Source organism: Anolis carolinensis, chromosome 4 (assembly GCF_035594765.1).
Source record: "Anolis carolinensis isolate JA03-04 chromosome 4, rAnoCar3.1.pri, whole genome shotgun sequence".
Lineage (NCBI taxonomy): Eukaryota > Metazoa > Chordata > Lepidosauria > Squamata > Dactyloidae > Anolis > Anolis carolinensis.
In genome coordinates, this window is record NC_085844.1 from 83,211,059 (window position 1) to 83,230,153 (window position 19,095).

At 37.8% G+C, this 19,095-nt stretch overlaps 1 protein-coding gene across 2 annotated transcripts in view; it reads left to right on the forward strand.

Annotated features, from left to right (window-relative positions):
• The window catches only part of hmcn1 (hemicentin 1), a 312,600-nt gene that overhangs the window by 280,568 nt on the left and 12,937 nt on the right, over positions 1-19,095 (forward strand). For both annotated transcript variants that reach the window (XM_062980741.1, XM_062980742.1), the window contains exons 88-100: positions 492-662; positions 1,090-1,260; positions 3,164-3,334; positions 6,854-7,024; positions 8,460-8,630; positions 10,183-10,353; positions 11,394-11,543; positions 12,166-12,303; positions 12,716-12,837; positions 15,114-15,351; positions 16,547-16,609; positions 17,182-17,301; positions 18,176-18,310. In XM_062980741.1, the coding sequence (XP_062836811.1) occupies positions 492-662; positions 1,090-1,260; positions 3,164-3,334; positions 6,854-7,024; positions 8,460-8,630; positions 10,183-10,353; positions 11,394-11,543; positions 12,166-12,303; positions 12,716-12,837; positions 15,114-15,351; positions 16,547-16,609; positions 17,182-17,301; positions 18,176-18,310 (1,992 nt within the window). The remainder of the gene's footprint in view (positions 1-491; positions 663-1,089; positions 1,261-3,163; positions 3,335-6,853; positions 7,025-8,459; positions 8,631-10,182; positions 10,354-11,393; positions 11,544-12,165; positions 12,304-12,715; positions 12,838-15,113; positions 15,352-16,546; positions 16,610-17,181; positions 17,302-18,175; positions 18,311-19,095) is intronic.

Here is a 19,095-nt window from a genome sequence, read left to right on the forward strand (position 1 = left end):
CCTTCTGGGGAGATGGAAGCGGGGTATAAAAATAAAAGTATTATTATTATTATTATTATTATTATTATTATTATTATTATTATCATGTACATTTACCAATCCTGCATGCTATGGTGTTTTGTTTGGTAGGCGCCGGGCATGCTTCCAAACAAAAACTTTGCTAGGTCTTACTTTCGGGGGAGGCCTTATATTTAGCAATTCAGCAAAACTTCTACTAGGTCTTATTTTTTGGGGATGTCTTATTTTCAGGGAAACAGGGTATGTTGTAACCTGCCTCAAGCCACAAGAATATGTGGCTAAGAAATACAATTATTATTATTATTATTATTATTATTATTATTATTATTATTATTATTATTATTGAAGATACTAATTTATTTTATTTAGCCACATTTTCATGCATTTCCAAGAGAGCGTAGGGAGAGAGATAACATTCATATTTCTGGTTGATAGACATGTTGACTTAAATGAACATTCATGTTCTTCTTCAGTGCATGGTGGATATTCTGAATGGCTTGATTGGCAACCATGTAGCGTGACATGTGGTCAAGGTCTTCAGAAGAGAATTCGTCTGTGCAACAATCCATTCCCTGCAAATGGTGGACGACGATGTATGGAACCTGATAATGAAAGACGCAGCTGTCAGAATAAACCATGTCCAGGTAGATGTTCAACAATTTGCATAAATACTTTTATTGTTAAAAATTGGAATGGCACTTCTGTTCATCTGAGCTCCACTTAATTATATTGCAATCCCACCATCAAGTTTCATAGCTCACTCGCACATTACATTCTGCTGTAACATAGAGCCTGATTGTTTATAATGTTAATGGTTAGAATTATGTTCTATTTGTGTCACTGGAATATATATTGCAATATCCTGACAATCGCAATTACGTTACATTCCTTTTTGTTTTAACAAAAGGATGTTCTAGACAGACTTGAAGTAATTTATCAGTTCTCCAGTTTAAACAGATTCCATTGGGATATGGCAATGTTTATTCATTCTAATCATCCTGAATACACAAAATGCTGAATACACTTTTCAGTGTATGCTAATAGAGTGCTTATAATATATATTCTGTTCAGTTGATGGCAACTGGTCTGAATGGTCATCCTGGGAAGAATGCTCTCCAACCTGTGGACAAGGCAACAAGACAAGGAGTAGAACTTGCAGCAGCCCTTCAGCTCAGCATGGTGGAAAGCTCTGTGATGGCCATGCAGTGGAGTCAGTCATGTGTAATATCAAGCCTTGCCCGGGTGAGAATCCAGAATGGTTAACATAAAAAAGTAATATGAAGCAAATAGGTTGAGATTGTTTATGGAAGGAATGATAAATAAGGGGGATTTAGAATGGTTAAAATTGGATTTGGAGGAAGTGGAGGAAAAAATGGAATATGTTTTTAAAGAATTAATCAGAAAAGAAATCAGAGAAATTTGAAACCCAATGTTGAGTAACAGATTAAAAATATGGAACACATATAGGAAAAAGTTAATGACAGAAGGCTTAATAATAACCCCAATTATAATGGAAAGGACCCCCCCCCCAAATAAAAAATCTAAGGGGGAAAAACCTAGATAAAATAGGGGACTCGATAAAGGTTGGGATGAAGAAGGAAATGATTATGGAAGAATTTAGGGAAACAAAATTATCATGACTCCACTGTATACAATTAGAACAATAGTTTAAGAACTGGGTAAAAAATAGAAATGGAAATAAACTCAATCAATTTGAGCAAATAATACCAAATGGAAGAGATGTGGAAGAACATAAAAATCTGAAAGGAATAACTAGTAAAATATATAAGATAATAATTGATATAAAGGAAGAAAAAACAAAGAAAAACATCCTCAAGGAGATATGGGAATAAGACTTCGACATCAAAATAAGTGATAATGAGTGGTCACAATTATGGGAACAAAGACATTTGAAAAACTTATCAGTACGAGTTAAAGAAAACTATTGTTAATTGATATGAAAATGGTATCTAACACCAGTAAAAAAGCAAACATAAATAAAAATTACTCAAAAATTGTTGGAGAGGATGCCAGGAATTGGGAATATATGTACATATGTGTTGGCAATGTAATATGTAAGTGAATTTTGGGGGAAAGAATTTAGAGAGATAGAGGATCTTACGAATATAAAATTAGAAAGAAGTCCTAGTATTGCATTGTTATCATTATACAACAACAAACAGATGCAATAAGAGTAGCTAGTTGCTTATAGCAAGAAATTGGAAGAGTGAAATAAATATACAAATTGAAGAGTGGTATAAGGAATTATGGAAACTTGCAATAAATGATAAGTTCATATGTAAATTAAAAATTAAGAAAAGAATATGGAAGAAAAATAATTTTGATGATGTCTGGGGAAAATTTATTGAAAAAGAATGAAAAAAGAAGGATGGAAAGTTACCTCCACAAGAAGAAATGAAATTTTGGACAGAGACTATAAAAAGAAGTGGCTCAGGGGGAAGGGAGTTAAATGATAGAAATACATGTATAAGAGTGAAACTTACAGTAGATATAATGAGATTAATGGCGGGAAAGGATTACGTGCTTTGGATATTATATGTCTGCTGTATTATAATTGTACTGCTTTATTTTACAAAAAATAAAAAAAATAACAGAGTGGTTAAGTGGTGCACACAGGTTAGGCTTCATAGGCATTACCTTCTCTAGAGTGTTATGTAAAGCATAGGTATACAAACAAGCATATGAAAAGGAGCCTTTACTATTTCCTTTCTTTTCTTTTAATTCTATTGTTCTTGATCTTTCATTTTGCATCTGCCCCCACATCCCCAAGAACTAAGGAGACCTCTTTCCCCCCAGTTTATAGACACTGGGTGTTCAGAAAGATCCCAAATTTTCCAGAAACTTGACTGCATATGCATGGAACTGAATGAAGAATGTAGGGCTTGAAAAGGTTACTTTTTGGACCTCAACTCTCAGAATATCCCAGTCAGTAAAATCAGCAAGGACGCTTGCTGACTCGCAGATTCTGAGACTTATGTTTCCAGTCTTTGGAAGGAGGCCAGAATGAATGGAAAAGAAGGATTGGTCAGGTGACTTCTGCTTGGACTACCTTGCAATCCAATCCAATGTTTTATTTTCTTTCTAAAAGGTTTCAGTTTAGATTTTAACTTTGTGTCTCTTGCAGTTAATGGTGCCTGGAGTTCTTGGCTTCAGTGGGGGCCTTGCAGCAAGACCTGTGGCAAAGGTACTCACACAAGATTACGACTGTGCAATAACCCTCCTCCATCATTTGATGGTTCTCATTGTGATGGGCCTGATACACAGACACAAGTTTGCAATGAGAAACACTGTCCAGGTAAGTGACAAACAGCATAAGCCACTTATTTGGGAGGTGATGGAGTTTGTGTGGATTGTGTCTTCAAAAACAAAATCAATTTCATAAATGTTTAGACTTATTTTAACAACAGCAGATTGTTGATAGAAAGTATGCAGGGAGGAGAAGTTATGATAATCTGAATTCTGGAAGAATGATGGTATTTGACTTGAAATGCTTAGGGCAAAATATTTTAATGTACTGGAAATTCTTCCTACTTGGTTACAATTTTCTAGACAATACTAGGGGATGGGATCTAGAGTCAAATGTTTAAATACGGTTTCAGTTAGTGTACATTATAATTTTGGAAATTAAGAACTTCACTTAACATGTTCAACTGAATCATGTGAACAAGTATTGCCTGAATTTTCTCTCTCAGAATCACATTGTAGAAAGATTATGAGTATTCATCAGCTGTCCTGAAAACTAGGACTTGGAGCAATGCATTCCAGTTACAGGAAAGGGGGTTCCACCTGAACATTAAATAAATAAATAAATAAATGAACATTATTTATACCTCACTATCATCTTCCAAAGGAACTTGGGGTGACTCATAAAGCACTCAAAGGTGGAACACACTAAGTACAAAAAGTGCAAAGAAAATAAGACATAAGCAATAACAACCAACATAAACACCATAAAATGCCCTGATTAAAATCAGTAAAAACAACAAAAGCTGCAGTTGTATACAGAAGGCATGCAGAGTGTATCCCAAAGTCAGGGGGCCACCACCAAGAAGGCCTCCTCTCTCATCCCTGCTAACTGCACTTGAAACGGAGACAGGACCGAGAGGAGGAGCTCCCCAGTAGATTTTAGTGCCCATGCCAGTTCATAGAAGGAGATGCAGTCTCGAAGATATGTAGGACCCAAAGCATATCAGGCTTTATAAGTAATAACCTGCACTTTGAATTAGTTTCGGAAACTCATTGGCAGCCAGTAGAGATGCTTTAATAGGGGCATGGTGTAATTCCTATAACCAACTCCAGTTAGCAATCTGGTCATTGACCTTTGCACCAATTGTAGTTTTTGAACTGTCTTCAAAGGCAGCCCCACGTAGAGTGCATTGCAGAAGTCCATTCCAGATGTAACTAAGGTGTGGACCACTATGGCCAAATCAGGCTTTTTGAGGTATGGTCACAACTGGTGTACAAATTTCAATTGTGCGAAGGCCCTCCTAGCCACTGTTGACACCTGAACTTCAAGTGTTAATGCTAAGTCCAGGAAGATTCCCAGACTGCAGACCTGTGTCTTCAGGGGGAGTGTTGTCCTGTCAAGCACAGGTTGCCACCCTATAACCTGATCGGCCCCATGATTGAACAGGAGAACCTCTGTCTTGTCTGGATTTAGCTTCAGCTTGTTGCCCCTCATCCAGTCCCTCTCAGCTGCCAGACACTGGTTCAGGATCCAAGGGACTTGCTTGGAATTTGGTGGAAAGGAGTAGTAGAGTTGTGTGTCATCTGCGTAGAGATGCAATTTCATGTAGATGTTAAAAAGCATGGGGGAAAGAATAGAACCTTGTGGGACCCCACAAGTCAATGGCCAGGAGTCCGAGCAGGTATCTTCCAGCATCACAAATTGGGTACAATCCTCCAGGAAGGAGTAGAGCCACTGCAGAGCAATGCGCCCAAGACTCATTCTGGAGAGTTGGCCCAAAAGGTTACTATGTCCTATGGTATCGAAAGCCGCCAAGAGATCCAAGAGAACTAGCAGGGACACACTCCCCCTGTCTAGCTCCTTGCAGAGGTCATCCACCAAGGAGATCAAAGCTGTCTCCGTTTTGTGACCAGGCCTTAAAACCAGATTGCAAGGGATCAAGATAATTGGTTTCATCCAAGAAACCCTGGAGTTGAGAAGCCACCACTTACTCTAGAATCTTGCCCAGAAAAGGGAGATTTGAAATAAGCTGGTAGTTGTTTAACATAGAGGGATCAGTCCTACAATTGCTCTTCTCAAGCTAGATGGTAACTGTCCCTGTTCCAGTGAGGCATTAATAATCCTTGTGAACCAATCCGCCAATTCTCCACTAGCAAGTTTGATAAGCTAAGCGGGGCAAGGGTCTAGAGAACATGTGGTCACTCTCACAGCTCCAAGAATCTTGTTCACATCATCAGGCCAAACTTGCTGAAACAAATCCAACAAAATGGGACCGACTGATGTCTCTGGTACATCTGTTGGAACTACCATAAGGCTGGTTTCAAGTTTGTCTGCAAAATGATGGGTGAACTCACCACATTGAATCGCCGAATGATCAGGTGCCTCCCCCTAGGAACTCAGCCGGTCTATTAGTTGCAGATGCAATGTGGGCAGTTAAGAAAACTTTTCTGGCTGCCCATTTTGCCACGCAGTAGGCCGTAAGGCTTTACCCCGTGTTCATTCGGATTCGTCCTGAGTTTTCTGCCAGAGGTACGCTAGTCTCCGTCTCACTTGCTTCATCAGATATCATTTGGGTCAGTCCCATGGTTATCATGGAGGCCATGAAGTCCTGAGCCGCTCTGGATAGGAAGGCCTCGGCATGGACATTAAAGTACCCCAGCACAATAAGCTGGCATTTAACATCAGGACTTGAAGCTCTAGGGGCCTATTATTAGGAAGCACCTCCTGACTGTAAGAGCTGTTCAACAATGGAATACTCTGCCTCGGAGTGTGGTGGAAGCTCCTTCCTCAGGGCCCTTCCAGAAAGCCACTATATTCCAGGATATGTTCCCAGGTTTTCTGTTTATCCCAGATTATCTGGCAGTGTGGACTCATATAATCCAGTTGAAAGCAGAAAACCTGGGATCAGGTCCTGGGATACAGGGCCTGACTGGAAGGGCCCTTAGAAACTTTTAAACAGAGGTCATCTGTCAGGAGAACTTTGTGCTTTTCCTGCCCATGTTTGTTATGGATACTATGAACTCCCAAGCTGCATCTAACAAACTGGCCTTCAGTGGTATGTTGAAGTCACTCAGAAGCAGAAGTACAACACCTCAGAGACCAGTTCCATAAGCTCAGCCAGGGATTCTGTTAAGCAGCAGGGTGAATGGTACAATAACAAAATCCCCAGTTTTTCCCTGGTTTTCAGACTCAGGTACACACACTCAATGTGATTCAGGGAACATGTAGGAAAGACACTTCCACCATCCTTCTATATCATCCACCATCCCTCTATTTCCTATTTTCCACTTTATTTTTGCTCCTTCTCATGTCACATTGTGCCAGGTATTTTTGATCCTAGTTCCAGAGTCAAGCAAACCAATTAGAGCAGCCAATTAAGAAGGTAGAGCCGTAAGGTCCAGAAATGGATAGGATTCTCTTCTCTCATCCTCCTTTTCTGTTAAGACTGTTAAGACTGTTGAATAACATCTGGTTTGGCTCTTGTAATCTGACTCTGGTTGAATGATTTCTGAAAACTCATTTAGCTATCTGTAATGCACAGAGAACTTATGTTGCAATGAAAGAAATAGAGTTGTATTTGAAAGTGTTTTATTTTTAAAATAATACCCAAATCTATTTTACAACCAGTGAATGGAAAGTGGACTTCCTGGTCCAGCTGGAGCATCTGTACTATGTCCTGTGGAGGAGGTACCCGTCAGAGAACAAGAGATTGTTCAGATCCATTTCCACAATATGGTGGACACAAGTGTGAAGGAAATGACATGCAAGTTGATTTTTGCAATAGTGATACATGTCCCAGTAAGTATCTTTGTGATTCTTGCTAGAAGTCAAACAGGTACATACCATAAAGAGCACTTCCCCATCCATTTGTGTAAAACTAGAGGGAATGGGAAAATATATTTAAATATGTTATTTTCCAAAGTTTTCTATTGCTTGTACTCAAAATTTGGTTCCAATAGGATAACAATATTGATGTGTATTTTCATTATTTCAGTTTAGTAGTGGGGAATGTGCTAAACCCAAATGTGCTATTCCCGAACTGGACTGTAAGTTGAGTAAGATAAATTGACATAAAGTTGCACTTACAGCCTAAATTCTATTTGTAATCACATCTAGAACAGATCCATTAAATCCTTTGGCTTTACATGTGTATTAACTCAGCAATTGATTCAGTGATGCTGTTCTAATTTAGGCTAACTAACAAGACTCTAGTCTAAGTGTTTTACAGAAGATGTAGTTTAACCTTTCGATAAGTTTGTCCATATAGACAAAATACAAAATCTCTCTGGCAGTACAGAAGGGAGACTTTGTCTACATAAAATATCAATGAATGCATACACTTCCAACATTGGTGAGAGAGGCTTTTGAATACGCACTCTTCAATACCACTCTTGCAGGCATATTACTTCCGTTAACACGCTAATGTTGAGATCCTGTAAGGCTGACTGTCATGCAAAGATTCTGCTGGAAGCATTATACCATATCCATCCTCTCAATCATCTTGCCTAGGTTTCACCATTTCGCTACTGAAGTCTCCCTCAACTGCCACTCTTTGGGGTTTGAGGGTGGAGGTGAGAGGTCCAGGGCTGGGCACTTTGGTAATTGTTGAGGGAGGAAAAGATTGCAGGCAGTACCTAAGTTATGAACAAGATAGGTTCTGTAAGTTTGTTATTAAGTTAAATTTGTATGTAAGTTGGAATGGGTACATTTTAAAGTTTAAGTCCACCCAAATACACACATATACACACTCACACATCCATATACACGCATAAGTTTTGGATACATAGGGAAGGGTTAACACCCCTGGTATTTATTTTTCTGTCTGTGCTCCTGTTTGGAAGATTTCACCTGATTTTCTGCCCTTGTGATAATTGGACTTTTAAAAATTGACTTCTTGTGGAAACAAGGATTGGTGAGAAAGTGGAGACCCCTTTCCCCCATGACAATTCTTTCAGGAGTTAATTTCCCTTCCTAGGGATAGATTTCTTTCACTTCCTGTTGTCTCACCCCTGTTTGCAACCATGAGTCATTTGTAAGTTGGATGTTTGTAACACGGGGACTACCTGTACCAACCTTCAAATGACCAGACGGGGGGCGGGGGGGGGGGAATGCAGATTTATTGCTTGCTATATAATGACACTGAAGTTCTCTTCCAGGTTTGGGCAAAATCGATTAACTGAAATTCATGGGTCTAGCATATCTTATCAATTTGAATGATGTTGTGTTTCCACAGCACATGGTAACTGGGGCCCTTGGAGCAACTGGGGAACTTGCAGTCGAACATGTAACAGTGGCCAAATGAGGAGATACCGGACTTGTGACAATCCTCACCCACTCAATGGAGGGAGAGCCTGTGCAGGAGCTGATACACAGATACAGAGGTGTCATGTGGAGCCATGCCCTGGTGAGTTTTCTTGGTATGTACATAGTTGCTGCATGTATTCCTGAAATGTGACCAGATTTTTGTAAAGTAATGAAATGGCAAAGAATGCAATATTCAGATACTATTTGGACCTGTTGGGAAGAAACAACTTGCTTTTTTGTTGGAGCATGAATTCAGTGGATTTGAAATCTGTATACTTTCTCTACCCAAGACCTTGCAGTTGTCTGTTTCTTTAGTTGACACTTCAGATGGTTATAATACACCTGTATCTTCAAATGTGGATGTCTTCAAACACACTAAATTGGAAGTTGGTGCAGTTCAAAGTAGGCTTGTGCAATTTGGGTGAATCGCTATCAGTTGCTTCTTACCAGATACCGGAAACCCCCCCCCCCCCCATATCTGTTTTCCAGCACCTCCTGAAAACGGATGCCCTGCTGAATGGGCATTTTCATTCAACATCTGAAAAAACAGCAATGGGGAACTTGTGAGCTCCCCTTTCCCCTGGGAGTCTTTCCATTCTTCCCTTCAAAGGAGCCTGGGTGTCAGCAACAGGGTTAAGAAAGCAGTGCACCCTTAAAGCTGTTCTACTCTAGAGGAGAGGCGGGCATGCCCTTTCTTCTCTCCCAGACCAGCAGCTTTCCAAGACATTTTAAGGAGGCCCAGGGAAGCAAGATGGTTGGCCTGAAGCTCAGTGGAGCTGTATCATCCCTGGACTACCTTAACAATCTCCTACCTTTAATCTCTTTTTTGCTTGCCAGTTTTGCTTCCTTAAAGCTGTTTCTACTTTATACTCTAGAGGAGAGTGAGGCTTTTCTTTTTCTTTGCTGGGATTTCTATCATTAATAACAATAGAAGTATTTCATGAAGGAAAGGAAGAGAAGGAGAAAAAGGTTGCCGAATAGGAGAAGAGGAGCCAAGATGGACTCCCTATTGCTTTCATGTCGGGTGGGTTTTTGAACCAGGAGAGCCCTTTCTGTTATGGGCTCCCAAAGTATTGAAAGTACCTAAGGAAACAGGAAACGGAGGAAACACCCAACCCTACTTCAAAGCACAAAAGGAGCAAAAGTTAGGAGGAGGGACAGCTGAATTCTCTTCCTGCTGTCTCTTCCTCTGTTTTCTCTGACTAGCATTGCTATCCCATGTGACTTTTCTTCTAGTATGGTTGAAAAATAGGGGTTTCATGGGGCAGGGTGCTGCTTTTTAGGGCTGCTCTTTCTTACCCCACTTCAAATTACACCCACAGCTTTGTTTAGGAATAGCCTGGGGAGACTGCACCTGAGGAATAAAATTGTTGCCATCATATGGTGGTGTAGGCCTCACAACCAGTCATGCTGCTTTTTATTTTACTTTGTGAAATAGTTATGATTGTGGCCATTGTGTTGGTCTAAAGTTCTATAGGGATCTGTGGCAGAGATCCTTTGGCTATGTGCAGCTATTGAAGCTTTACTTTACTTTTAATGTTGTTCTCCTATTCACTTCCTACTTAGCTCTTATTCAGTGTTGGTTAGAGTCAGTATGGGAAGCATCAGTGAAAATGTTAATTCTACTCTCATCCTTCTTTACTGGTTCACAGTGGATGGGAATTGGGGTTCTTGGCAGTCTTGGAGCACATGTTCTGCTTCTTGCGGAGGAGGAGAACAGACCCGATCGCGGCTGTGCAATAATCCATCCCCATCCAACAGTGGACGTCTTTGCCCTGGAGACAAGTCTCAGATATCCAGGTGTAAAGTTCAAGCTTGTCCAGGTAGGTGATTGTGTATCAAGTGTTGAGAAGCAATACAAATTAATATCTCAGAGATATTCCTGTTTGATATTCCTGTCCTATTTTCAAATCCTCAAATTTACAGGACTTGGTCATTTTTCTGAGCAATAAGAAGCTTATGGCACCATCTATCAAATTAAATATAGAAAAAGTTGCTAAAAATGATGAGGGAAGTTGTTTGTCACTCTCGCTATCTGAAAACAACACAAATATGCAGGGATCTGGTAAAAATACAGGTGTTTCTCCCACTTCCAAATACATTTTTCATTTGCTGTTTCTGTAAAATTGGCACCAGAACACAGACAGGTTTTACATGTCAGTGTGATAAATATGTTTTGGTTTTGACCAAGATCCTAACCAAATAATTGCACGAAGCTTGCCTTGATTCTTTCATAAGTTTGTTCTTTTTCCTTTCCTGCCATGACAGGCAATATTAAACAACGGTTTCTGTTCACTCTGAGTGCTGGGTGTCTCATAAAAAGGCTCTGGATTTCTCTCTAGGGATACATTACCTACTTGGTAACGTCACCATTTAAGTGAGCGGTTTCATTTTATGTTTCACTAAACAGAGAGTCCACTGTATTTGCACACCACTACTGGAGGTCATTTTTTTTTCTTTTCAAAATATTACCAGGGAAGAGATTTTAGACATTGGCATATTTCAGAACTCTGTGGGTCCAGTACAGCACATTGTGCCTACTATAGCCATTCAGATGCTAGAAAGTCTACAAACATGGCATGAATGTGTTAGCATCCTTCTGCTCATATTCTGCTCATATTCCACAGTCATTAGTACACAGTCTCTAATACTGGAAGAAATATTTCACCTCATATCTAGTATATGTTGATAGTATTATTCGCTGAGAATTTATCAAGGTTTGGATGACCATCTTTTGGTAGTGCTATAATTTAATATTCCTGCACGGCAGGATGTTGGACTTAATGGTGCTTGTAGGTCCTTAAAGCTCTGTGATTCTATCAATTTAAGACTTACTTTCTTTTTTCCTTTATACCTGCAACAGGTGGGCCCCCACATGCTAGAGGAAGTGTCATTGGGAATATTAATGATGTTGAATTTGGAATAGCTTTCCTGAATGCCACCATAGTAGATAGTCCAGATCTCAACACTAGAAGAATACAAGCCAAAATTACTAATATCCCTCGAAGTCTTGGTATGTCTATTACTGTTATTTTGTTGTTTATAATTTTATGTAGATGTTCAAACTTATACAGTTTATTGCTTTCCAACCAGCATGAAATGCCTGTATTAACCATAACTAAGCGATAACATCGGTTTGTTTAATTTTCCCATTGCTGAGTGTGACATCCTCGCATTTAATGCGTATTGGTTTATACGTCTCTCCAATGTCTGATAAAAAAGACTATTTTATGAATGTCAACACATTATTATTTCAGTATAAGACTAATAAAAGGAAATTTTTAATGCACATTTTTCATATAGAATAATGACGAGCAAATGTTCCACTATATGTTTCCCTGTCAATAAGAGAAATCTAGAAAGTAGACATGTGTGCCGTAGTAACAGAGAGAAAGATTATTTGAGGGTATGTGATGCTATCACAGTTTGCACAGTCCAGGATTGTTATTTTCATAAAATAGTTACCGAAATCAGTAACAAAAGAGAAAATTTATTGAGAGTCATGTGATATTATAAGCCCAGTTGAAAGGTTTGGTGGAAGCAGTACAACTATTACAACAAAAATGAACACAAATGCTAGAAATACAAAAATAAAATGTTGATGTGCATGTGACAATGTTGTTTGTTCCCTACAGGTCCATTAATGAGAGCACTAGTTTCTATTCTTAGTCCCATTTATTGGACAACAGCCAAGGAAATAGGGGAAGCTTTGAATGGCTTTTCCCTCACCAATGCAGTTTTCAAGAGAGAGACACAAGTAGAATTTGCTACCGGTTAGTCAACATGGGATGAAAAAAGATTTTCTTTTGAACTGTTTCTCTTGGGATCTCTTCTGTCATACCTTGGGGCGGGAGAAAAGAAAGCTTTTTTTTTCTGTCTCTCACTTGTGTCAGTATCAGCCTATGAGTGTATCAATACAGTCTGAGAAAAATCCAGTCTGAGAAAAGGAAGGATTTAAAAAATAGTTTTAGCATTTGGGGTTGAGTTCCTTCTGCTGTCCATGTCATCCATTCACTCTGAGGAGGTGAATTTCCTTCTCGACACAAACTTAAATGCTTCTTCTGAAAAAAAGCACCACACAAATCTTTTACTGTAGTTCTCTTTCAGTTTTGCATTTCCCTTTTTCATTTCCATGAAGTGCATAATGATTTACTATTCACTTAGGACTATTATTAAAATTCACAGGAGAGATATTACGAATGACACACATTGCTCGTGGTTTGGACTCAGACGGTTCTTTACTCCTGGATGTTGTCATCAATGGGCATGTCTTACAGCTACAGTCATCAGCTATTATTAATGTAAAAGTAAGTATAATTCTTTCCTCCTTGAATTGTAATAGATATGACATCACCATTTTACATATTTAACAAAAAGCAGCCACTATAAAACGTCTGAAATCCATTTTAATGTAATAAATTGATAAGGCCCCAAACCGTTGTTGTATCTAATAAAGAAGTTATATTAAAATGTGGATTTTGGAACTTTAATGTTTGCTTAAGAAGCCCTATAGCAAATTATTCCATTTAAAGTCATTCAGTAGGTAAAGATTATCTTTAGTTCCTTAAAATGCTATACTTTAGCACTGGATTGGTTTTTTCTAAGGATCTTTTGCTCAGCATTGTATTCAATTTTACTATCACTTTTAACTATTTTGAAAAGGAATATATACTTTTTGACTTCTGTCACCCCAGCAAACATTTGTTACCTTGTCACTGAGCGCTTGCTTTGCCTAAGAACTGTTTTCAGTAATAGGACACACTGATAAGTAACTCTGCCTATTGCAATTATTATTTTTTAAAATATGTTTTTATTAAATGCATGCAGAATATGAAAAAGAAAAACATTTAAAGATAATCAAATACACATAATACAGGTATGCCATTCCCCTAAACCCCCACCCCTTTCCCGTGAACCACCACCCATGACTTCCAACACCACGCAGTGTGAAACAAATGCCTAAAAAAAACCCTAGCCTTATCCTACGTTAATGAATTTCCCTTGTGACTACTTTGAAATCTATTTTTGTCTTATTTTCTTAATGAAGTATTCATTGCTTTCTATCCGTATGACATTGGATAGCTTGGCCATTTGGATATATCCTAATAATTTTTCTTTCCTGTCCTTTAGCAATAGCTCTTTTTCTCCTTTCCAAGATTTTGCTGTTATTATTATTCTCACTGCAACAAAACTGTATTGACAGATTTCTACATCCTCTTTACTGAATTTTTTCACCAAATCGCCTTGAGAGAGACATCTCTGGATTTTTCCTAACCATTTTAGCAAAGAAATTTGTTTCTTTAATCAATTTTCCCAAAAATTTTGTACCAACTTACAGGTCCACCAGGCATGAAAAAAGATACCTTTCTGTAGTTTACATCTGCATCAATTCCCCGGTGATATATATCTATTTTAGCTATTATCTCAGGTGTTACATAGCTTCTATAAAACATTTTGCACATGTTCTCTCTAATAGATTAAACATTTAAATCCTCTTTCCCATAAAAATTCCCAATTATCTAACTTAATTTTTCCCCCAAAATCTTTAGCCCACAAGCTGATTACTGGTTTTATACAGTTATCTTCTAGGTTGTATTCTAATATGTGCCTATATAATCTGGAAAGTAATCCATTTTTTCTCTTCTCTAAACTATTCTCCAATTCTAGTTTTCTTTTAGTGAATTCTACTTTATTATCCTTTAAAATATGTCATATAATTGGTGGTAGTGAAACCAATCATTTATCCCTAACTCTTCTCTTCCTTTTAGTCTCCAGTGCTTTTTTTCTTTAATTAAGTACTCCCTATAGGTTCTTGTTTCTTCATTAAAAATTGCATTTGACGTTGCTTCCAGGGGTCATAACCATAATGGGTTTTTTGCCCCCCCCCCCCCGTTTTATATTTTTTCCAAATCACTAATAGACTTGCTCTTAAGAGATGTCTATGAAATCATTATTAATTCTATCTTTTCCATACCATAAATATACATTCCAGCCAAATTTTAGGTTATTTCCCTCTAGGTTGAGTAAAGCTCGATTTTCTAACCTAACCCGCTTCTTTAGCCAACTGATGCCTACCTGGCAGTACCAAGGCCCCCTCTCTTTGGCATCTATTGGGTTTTTGTAAGCAATCTTAGCTTTTTTAAAATTCCATATAAATTTAGTCAAATCCTTCCTCCAATATTCAATAATTCTCACTCCTTTAATTATCAGTAGTTTTTGGAATAAAACCAGCGTTTTGGGTAAGATCATTATTTTTATCACCCTTTTCTCATCATCCAAGTTAATCGAATTATTTGCAAACTTTCCACATTTTCTATAATCTCCTTCCACATATTTTCATAATTATTTAAAGTAAGCTGTTATTTTTGTTGGTTAGCTATAATCCTAGATATTTTACTTTTGAGACTACCTTAACAAGCAATTTATCGATATTGCTTTTTGACAGATTTTTGTTTAAGAACATGGACTTCTCTTTATTTATTTTAAATCCTGCCACATTCCTATTGCAATGATTGATGGTGACCAAAGAATGAATATGTCTTTTTAATGTCTTCTTAATTGGGAATTCTGGTGTGCATTTCAGGATTATACAGAAGATTACATCCAAACAGGCCCTGGTCAACTCTATGCTTACTCTACACGACTCTTCACCATAGATGGAGTTAGTGTGCCATACACCTGGAACCATACTATTACTTATGAGCAGAATCTTGGAAGAATGCCATTCCTGATTGAAACGCTACATGTGTCTTCTGTTGAGACAGAATACAACCCACTTGAAGAAGCTCTAACTTTTAAAATCCATGCTTTCATTACAAAAGGTATTCCTTACAGAAAAACATTCCACACAGGGTATGTGCAAAAAATATGCTTTGTCTCAAAATAATTTGGGCATGACACTTTGTCCAGATGGAGAAAAATGAGCAAAAGTGAGAACTGTACAGCAAATTGACTCAAAATTGACTAACAGATACACTGAGTCAAGAATACTCCAAATTGAATGTAATGATTCACTCATTTTCTTCTTGAAGTAAGCAACAAGCTATTTTCCTTACCCAAAGAATTACTATTTGAATAGAGTGCAATTTTTGAAGACAATTTCAATTCTAGACTTACAGTGAGAAAAATCACACTTTGTTTTGTTCAGAAAACAGCATTTTCTGTTAGGAAACAGCATATTCTGTGTAGAAAATATTACTCCTGCATATAAATGTCATTTTTGTACAGAAACGGCTGTTTTCTGCAGCATATGAATCTCCAATAAAAGTATTTACAGAAAACAGTTATTTTCTGTGCAGAAAAAATCTGTTTCCTGCCCATGAAATGCTATTCAACATCCGGCAGACCCCAACTCTTCTGGGCTTCAGGAAGAATGTTAAGACATGGCTTTGTGCGCAATCATTTAATGAATAAGTACTATATTGACATGGTCTGAACTTAGGTTTATGTGCAATGGTTTCTTGGAAGAATGGTAATAACTAACTATATGTTTTATACTTGACTAATGTGTTTTATGGATTATTGTTAATGGTTTTAGATGTGTTGCTGTTTTTATTGATCTGTTTGGCATTGAGTTTTGCCAGTTGTTGTAAGCAGCCCTCACCCTTGGGTGAGAAGGGCGGGGTAGAAATGTTGTAAATAAATAAATAAATTTTACGATCCAAACAGCAACATGTGAATGTTGTGCAGAATACATCTTGAATTGTGAAGGTTCTCAAGATGCTTTTAATGTGGGTTTTGCATCCTGGAAGAAAGAAGTTTTGCAAACATTTTAAAAAATTCTTTTTCCCCCTTTTTATTGTTTCACCATTACAACATCTTGCTTACACTTAGTTTCTGTTGGTGCTCATACTTATATACACTTCATTTAAAAATATTTCTAACCATTCTTTTTATTCCAAGTTTTATTCTATTGAGTGAAAGAAAACATGATGGTTCTATTTTCTATCTGGCATATGTCATGCAAATTTTCATTTTTATCAACTGGGGGTGACTTCTGACTTTGTTTGTCTATAGGAGACCACAGCAACCAGTGCCCAAATGGGTTTGGTTTGGATTCGTCTGGGCCCTATTGTTCAGGTAAAAGAAAAACCAATAACTCAATGAAATATAGGCTGATCTGTTTGCTACTATCACTCTATGAATGTCCCGTGCTGTAAAAATATTCCCTTTCCTAGATTTCCTCTCTTCCTAGATTTTCTCTCTCTTTTCCACTTGATGAAAACTTGAGAACACTGTGCTACAACTGATCAAAACAGTCCTCTTACATTAGAAGCTCTTTCACACTACATAATTGTAGTTCTAATATTTTAATTGACATAGCAATTAAATTCTGGGATTTGTTGTTTAAGGCAGTTTATTTTGAATTTTCAGCTAGAGAGCTTCTGGGCCTTGCCTAGCTACAAACGTCAGGATTTCACAGGATGTTACTTTGAATTTGGGGAGGGAGGAGCCATTATTCCTTGTAAAATGCCAAAATTGCAACCTGGGGGAAATCATACTGCTTTCCCCCTCTTTTATTATTATTTGCTGCTGTTAAATATAAATGTTGAGAATTCCAGAGATCTAATTAGGCCCTGCAGCCTTCATGTTGTTAATGTACATTGTGTGAAGGACATTATAGCTCAATCATTTTTGTCTTCTTTTGTTAGATGAAAATGAGTGTATTGCTCAAAACCTATGTTCTCATACCTGCCACAATGCCATAGGAACTTATTATTGCTCCTGCCCTAAGGGTCTTACGATTTCAGCAGATGGAAGAGCATGCCAAGGTAACAGCCACTATAGATGTCACTGAATAACTCAGGAAAAATAATTTTAAGTGAATCAAATCCAGGTGTGTGAAACCACACATTTGAGCTTAAGTCCATTAGAATAAATCCTACACATTATTTGACTTAGATATATAAGAGATATTATTATTCTCCATTCTCCAGCACCTTGAAAATTACTGTGCAAAGAACGGTAACACTTCTAAAATAGGATTTGTGGATCACTTTTAGTAATTGAGATTGTGTAATAACCATAAGCATGAATTGAAATATAATTATGATGATGAGGACATAAATTAGACTTGCAGCATTGTAATTATTGAATGGAATACCATTATTTTTCATTCACTGCAGTTATATCTTAACTTTTTTTTCTGTACTTAAATCTAGAGTAGAGGATATGATGTTCAATCTCCCATTTAGGTACTAATCCGACCAATGGGGTAGTGATAACCTTTAAACTTCAGATGCTCATCATGCTGATATTCATAGAATATGTAGAATTATGCAGGAGAAACTCACAACAATATATTGTTGCAAGAAACCTCCCTGCTCCTAATTAGGAAGGTAGCTAAGATGAGGGGGAACAGAAACATAACAAATGGAGCAGATAGCATCATTTGATATGGTGTATCTCTTACTTTCAATTGCAGCTTATAAAGGATATCTTTGTGGATTCCTGGTTTCAGAACAGGAATTCCCCAACCACTGGTCATGCTCGCAAGGGGTTCTAGAAATTACAGTCCAAAAAGTAACTTCTATAATGTCTACTTCAGATCATGTCTCTCATTGATAATATTCTTATGATGAAAAGTGTTTCTCCCATAATAAACATTGAACTATGGCTACACTTATGACTTTTTCTTTCTTGCAGATATTGATGAATGTGCCTTAGGGAGACATTCATGCCACACTGGCCAAGACTGTGAGAATATTATTGGCTCTTATCACTGTGTAGTTCAGTGTGGTCTTGGCTTCAGAAGAACATCAGATGGACAGAGTTGCAGAGGTATGGATATGGTATAATCAATAAATAAGAGGAGATTACATTAAATAGAGGTTCAAGAAAGCAGGATAGATTCCCGGATGTATTGAGAAATGTACTAAAACTGAGATGTTCATTATTTCTGTGAAGGTTCATTCTAGAATGCAGAGAAAATGACAGCCAATAATTGGTTAATTACCTCTAGGAAGAAGTTACATGAGTAAACAGGGACACATAAAAGAGTATGTAACAGACTTAAACCTATCTCCTGCTCTTATTTAGAAAAGGGCCCTGTGAATTATATCAGCTGCTAGCTCATGTTTTAGTGGGAAATCACTTGAGGAGTTGTCAAAGGCTTTCATGGCCAGAATCACAGGGTTGTTGTGTGTTTTTCTGGCTGTATGGCCATGTTCCAGAAGTATACCTCACAACCTCTGAGGAAGCCTGCCATAGATGTGGGTGAAACGTCAGGAGAGAATATTTCTGGAACATGGCCATACAGCCCGAAAAACACACAACAACCCCAATCACCAAGGAGTTTCACCGGCATCTTTTTTCCGTCTCTGATTCTGTAGAGGCTTCCGTCCCACTCCTGTGGAAGATGAAGATCCCATAAACACACACATACACACAAACACTGAAGCATGTGAAGCGAGAGTGGGGAAAAGAAGATATTTTAAAGAGAGTTTTATTCTAAGTAATCTTACATTAGCAAAATGGTATGTTGTATATAAAGCCACCATGGTTCAGGTGATATAAGCAGCAAGAGAAACAGAAAAATAAGAAATCTCCCTCTCTCATCCCAACTA